The sequence below is a fragment of the Rhincodon typus genome, chromosome 43 (genome assembly GCF_021869965.1).
Source record: "Rhincodon typus isolate 14 chromosome 43, sRhiTyp1.1, whole genome shotgun sequence".
Lineage (NCBI taxonomy): Eukaryota > Metazoa > Chordata > Chondrichthyes > Orectolobiformes > Rhincodontidae > Rhincodon > Rhincodon typus.
Window position 1 is genome coordinate 10,382,483 of NC_063374.1, and position 5,521 is coordinate 10,388,003.

The 5,521-nt window shown below is 50.4% G+C and overlaps 1 protein-coding gene across 1 annotated transcript in view; it reads right to left on the bottom strand.

Moving 5' to 3' along the window:
• Positions 1 to 5,521, bottom strand: part of taf6l (TAF6-like RNA polymerase II, p300/CBP-associated factor (PCAF)-associated factor) — a 17,387-nt gene that overhangs the window by 9,071 nt on the left and 2,795 nt on the right. The window contains exons 2-3 of the mRNA XM_048619762.1: positions 349 to 634; positions 103 to 189 (exon numbers count right to left, since the gene is read on the bottom strand). Coding sequence (XP_048475719.1) covers positions 103 to 189; positions 349 to 495 — 234 coding nt within the window. The 5' untranslated portion in view covers positions 496 to 634. The remainder of the gene's footprint in view (positions 1 to 102; positions 190 to 348; positions 635 to 5,521) is intronic.

A 5,521-nucleotide genomic window follows, 5' to 3' on the forward strand; every position in this document is an offset into this window, starting at 1 on the left:
GGGAGCGCCGCACTGTCGGAGGGTCAGCGCCGAGGGAGCGCCGCACTATACCCCTGCTACACTGAAATCTACCCTCGCCCACACGCCATCCCTCACACCTACCTCCACATTAGCCCATCGCAGTGCCCTGTTAAAGTCCTCCACGGTCAGGCGTCTGCGCTTGGCATGCCTCATGAACTGGGTGCCGTTCTGAAAGAGCCAACAACAGGGTTCTGCTGAGAGGAGGCTGCTTCACATGCCCCAGACCACAAACCCTGCCCTAAGGACCCTGTGGTCTCTCCGCCCATGCACACTAGTCACTGCAGGCCCCTGCCTGGTCTGTGACTCCCCCCGCCTCGCAACTCTTACCTGGGTGGTCTCTCGCAGTCGGTAACACACATCCTCAGCCAGCAGAGCACTGATCTCATCACCCAGCTCCAGCCCCACACTCTCACCCATCAGCTTGACCGACTCCCGACTGAGCTCCACGTATCTCCTCTCATCACGCTCAGACATAGCAGCTTGGAACAGGCTGACACTCTCTCTCTCCCCCCACTAACCAGCAGCACACCCTGTCTCTCACTTTGTAACCAGGTCCTTACTAATCATAATGTAATTACTAATAATGTAACTCTTCAATAGCAAGTTATAGATCCTTCACTAACTACTAACATAATCCTTCAGTGACGAGGTGCCTCCTCGTAATAACCAGCATTGCTCTAACTAGTTACCAGTCCTCTTACTAACTAATCATAATCACCCCATCACTAACTGGATAATCTCTCATTAACTTGCAGAGATGCTGACTTCCTCCTTGCCTGGATATCCCCTTAGTAACCAGTGATAATACCTCACTAACTAGTGATAACACCTCACTAACTTCACTAACCAGTGATAGCACCTCACTAACTACTGCTAACTTCACTAACCAGCGATAACTCCTCACTAACCAGTGATAACACCTCACTAACTTCACTAACCAGTGATAGCACCTCACTAACTTCAGTAACCAGTGACAACACCTCACTAACTACTGCTAACTTCACTAACCAGTGATAACACCTCACTAACTAGACATCCCTTCATTAACCAGGCACCAGCTCTGCATCTCCAATGAGAAGAGGGAACTACTTCCGGGGTCATACCACGGACCAATCAGCGTCTGCCTGGCGAGTGGGCGGGGCACCCTCGTCACATCCACGTGATCTTGAATTTTAAAGGGGCCGCGACCCCCCGACTCTGGAGGTGGGCCCCACCTGTGGCTTTAAAAGGCAGGCAGTACAGAAGGATCTGGATGTTCTGATGCAGGAGGACCGTTTTTCTACCATTCAATAAAATCCTGGTTGTTCTGTGTTTCAGATTCCCATCCAGCTACTATGGCTTCACAAACATTCCCTGACCCTGCTTCCAACAATTTCTGATACACAGAGTTCCACAGTGATCGAGTGATCAAATGATTGATTCCAACACCATACTCACAGTAACACAATGGTGATGAAAAGTCCCAACCCAAAACATCCAGTTTCCTGCTCCTCTGATGCTGCCTGACCTGCTGTGTTCCTCCAGCTCCATGCTGTATTGACATTGACTCCAGTATCTGCAGTTCTTGCTATCTCCGACTGTCAACCCAACTAGTTTCTGCCTCCCTCTCCCTTCCCAGAATCCAGGAAACTTTGGAAAATGACCACCAACACTTCTACTGTGTCATTAGCCAGCTCTTTTCAGATCCTGGGATGAAGTCCATCAGGACCTGGGGACCACAGCTCCCTCAGTTTGCTCAATAAACAATAAAACTGAAAGAACTGCAGATGCAAGAAATCAGACACAAAAACAGAAATTGCTGGAAAAACTCAGCAGGTCTGGCAACACCTATGGGGAGAAAGCAGAGTTAACATTTCGAGTGCAGTGACCCTTCCTCAGAAGGTTCAATTGTCACCCTCCCCCAATCCCAAAGCACCTCTCCCCCCACAACCCAATCATATGCCCCGCCCCACATCATTGTCACCCCAATGCTAATCGCCCCCTCCCTCCCCATCATCCCCCACCCCCCCATTGTCCCCAGTCCCCCTGTCATTTTCCCCATCCCAATCATCTCCTTCCCTCATAACCCCATTGTCACCATCCCCCTCCACCAATCCCAATTGCTCCCCCATCCCACTCGTTCCAACCCCCTCCCAGTCCAACCCTATCTAGTCTCTCCTTAAAGCTCAATTTCTCTCTCCCAGGTAACATCCTGGTGAACCTCCTCTACCCCCTCTAGTGCTATCACATCCTGTAGTGAGGTGACCAGAACTGCACACAGTACTCCAGCTGTGGCCTAACCAACATCCTGTACAATTTCAACATTGCCTCCTTGCTCTTATACTCTATGTCTTGATTGATGAAAGCAAGCGTCCCATATATGCCTTCTTAATCATCCTATTCACGAGCTCTGCCCACCTTCAGGGATCTGTGAATAATTACCCCAAGATCTATCTGTTCCTTTAAGCTACCCAGTGTCCTACCATTCATTATATACTCCCTCATTTTGTTTCTTCTTCCAAAGTTCATGACCTCACACTTATCAGGATTAAATACCATCTGCCACTACTCTGACCAACCAGTATATATCTTCCTGTAACCTACAACCATCTTCACTATTAACCACTCTGCAAATCATGGTGTCATCTGCAAGTTTGTTTAACATTCCCCCCACATTGTCATCTATATCATTTATGAATATAACAAACAATAAGGGTACCAGTACTGATCCTCGTGGTACAACACGCACACCAGCTTCCAGTTACTCAAACAGCCTTCTATCATTACCCTTTGCATCCTATTACTAAGCCAGTTTCTGATCCATCTCACCAAGTTTTCCTCAATTCCATGTGCTTTAGCCTTCTCAATCAGTCTCCCATGTAGGAACTTGTCAAACGTTTTGCTAAAATCCATATAAACTATATCAGCTGAACTTCCTTCATCTACACACTTGATCACGCTTTCAAAAAATTCTAATAAATGTGTTAGGCATGACCTCCCTCTGACAAAGCCATGCTGACTATCCCGAATTAACCCATGCCTTTCCAAGTGGGAATTTTCTCCAATAGTTTCCCTACCACTGACATGAGAATCGCCAGTGTGTAAATTCGTGGTTCATCTCTACCACCTCTCTTAAAAAGTGGAACCACATCAGCCGATCTCCAGTCCTCTGGCACTTCCCCTGTGGCCAGAGAGAAATTAAAACTTTGTGTCAGAGCCCCTGCAATTTCCAGTCTCACCTCCCACAGCAGTCTGGGATGCAATTCATCCAGGCCACACTCCCTCTCCCTCAGACACACTCTCTCTCCCACTCAGACACCAAACACTGTCTCTCTCGCTCAGACACCAGACACCATCTCTCTCACTCAGATACTCTCTCTCCTGCTCCCTCACACACTCTCTCCTGCTCCCTCAGACACAGGGCATTCTCTGCAATCCCAGTGCAGCAGAGGATTTGGAACTGGAAGAGTTTATTCTTCATTCTATTTATTAAACATTCTAAATACAGATCCAAGAATCTGAAATAATCTCCAGCTTCTTGGGAAAGGACAGAACAGGAGTGATTTTTTTTTTAAATTTAAAATAGTCTATAATTAAAGGTAAACAACAAATAGCATTAGGCTTTGTGCTGAATGACTGGTCTCAGTATTTAAAAGTTTAGCACACACACTCCGTGTAGGTTTTGCTCATAGTGCAGGTTCAGTACGCCCCAAAGGCAGGATAGAGAACTGCAGAGAATTTGGGCAGGGAAGATCCCACACTGATCAATACAGATGCCGCACGTACAGGTTTGGCAAGGGCTATCATCATTTCCCTTCTCTGTCCCTCCCCACCTGCGGGGGTTTTACAAAATGCTCCGGGAGAATTTGGATCCAGCTGGCTGAGTGGGTCTGAAGGGGATGGACAAGGTGGTTAAAGTCGGTGGTGGCAGGAGGGGACAATGAACAGCGAGAGAACCCGCGTCACATCCAGCTCGCCACAGCAGGACCCGAGCTACCTGGACACAGCCAGTCACCCACCAGGGGGAGGCGCAAGCGAGCCACCCAGCAGCTCTGGGCAGTGCGGGCTATCAGCCGAGAGGGAGCAGGGGCATTTGGCTGATGAAAGCCCATTATTCGGGGTGGGGGGCGAGGTGCACTGAGTCTACAGGATTGTAGCTCACACAATTTCATTGACGATGATGAGATATAAATGTTCCGGCTCCTGTCGCTTCTCTCTGCACAGTTCAGTCCCCACCCCATGGCAGGGTTTGGAGATTTGGGGGAGGGTGGGTTAAGATGATCGGGGGCAAGGGCTTAACAGGCCCCCGCCACCCAGGACACCCGTGTTAGCCCCATCAATCAGGCGCAAGGTGTCTCTCTCTCTCCATCCATCTGTGTCTCATCTCTCTCTCCCCTGACCCCCCTCCCGGCAGGGTCCCCGCTCCTCTGGGGCAGATTGTGTCACAGTGGGAGGTTCAGTCTTGGTCATGTCTGTGAAGCTCCATTCGCCTGGTATAACCCCCACCGCAGGGAAAGAAACGTGTCGCCGTGTTGGGACAGCCCTGGGCAGGGATCACTTCACGGCTATGTCTGGGGGGCGGGCGCTGGTCCTGTCGCCAGGCAAACACAACCCACTTCAGCTCAGATCAATATCACTAACGTCAGGGAGAAACCTCCCACTCACTCACTTCCCCCTCCCCCGGTAGATTCACCAACAAGCTCCCCCAGTCTACAACCAACTCAGACTGTCCTTCACCCCGCGCCCCCTGCAATTTGACAAAGGGAACAGGGTGTCTGACATGGTACTTTCTAAAAATATACAGAAATAAAACGTATCCATTTGGATGAGAGTCCTCTCTGACAGTTTTAAAACACAAGCTGAGCTTCGTAAGGAATAAAAGCCCTTCCCATGGGAGCTGACCCACACGCTGTCGCCCCTCAGCGACAGTTTCAATCCGATCTAGTCCCCTCCCCCATTTCTGATGAAGGGTCGAGGCCCAAAACGTCAGCCTTCCTGCTCCTATGATGCTGCTTAGCCTGCTGTGTTCATCCAGCTCTATACCTTGTTGTCGAGGACACCCAGGCCTTTTTCCTTGCCCCACCCCCTTTCCAAATCTGCCAACAGTTCCCCTGTACCCAGCCCCCATTCTGTTTCCGTTAACCCTGTAAAACCCCAACACAGAGGCCGGGGGGAGGCAGCTACAGTATCCCCTTCATTCATTCTCACTAACAATGAGGCTCAGTTCGAGAGAAGAGGCACTTAGGACGGTCACTGTAAAGATGCCGCACCCTCCCTCAGCCTCGCTCCCTCCATCCTCTCTACTGCTTCCTCCATGCCCCCCCCAACACCCCCCCTCCCTTCCTTCCTTCCCCTCTCACTCCCTCCTACAGACCCTGGCTTCCCCCATCACTCTCACTCACTCCACCCTCACCATTCGCTTCCTTCCCCCACCAACTCTTGCTCCCTCCTCCTCTCCCAAGCCCTTTCGCTCTCTCCACCTGTTCCCTACAGCTCTCACTCACTACCCCCCGCACCCCCC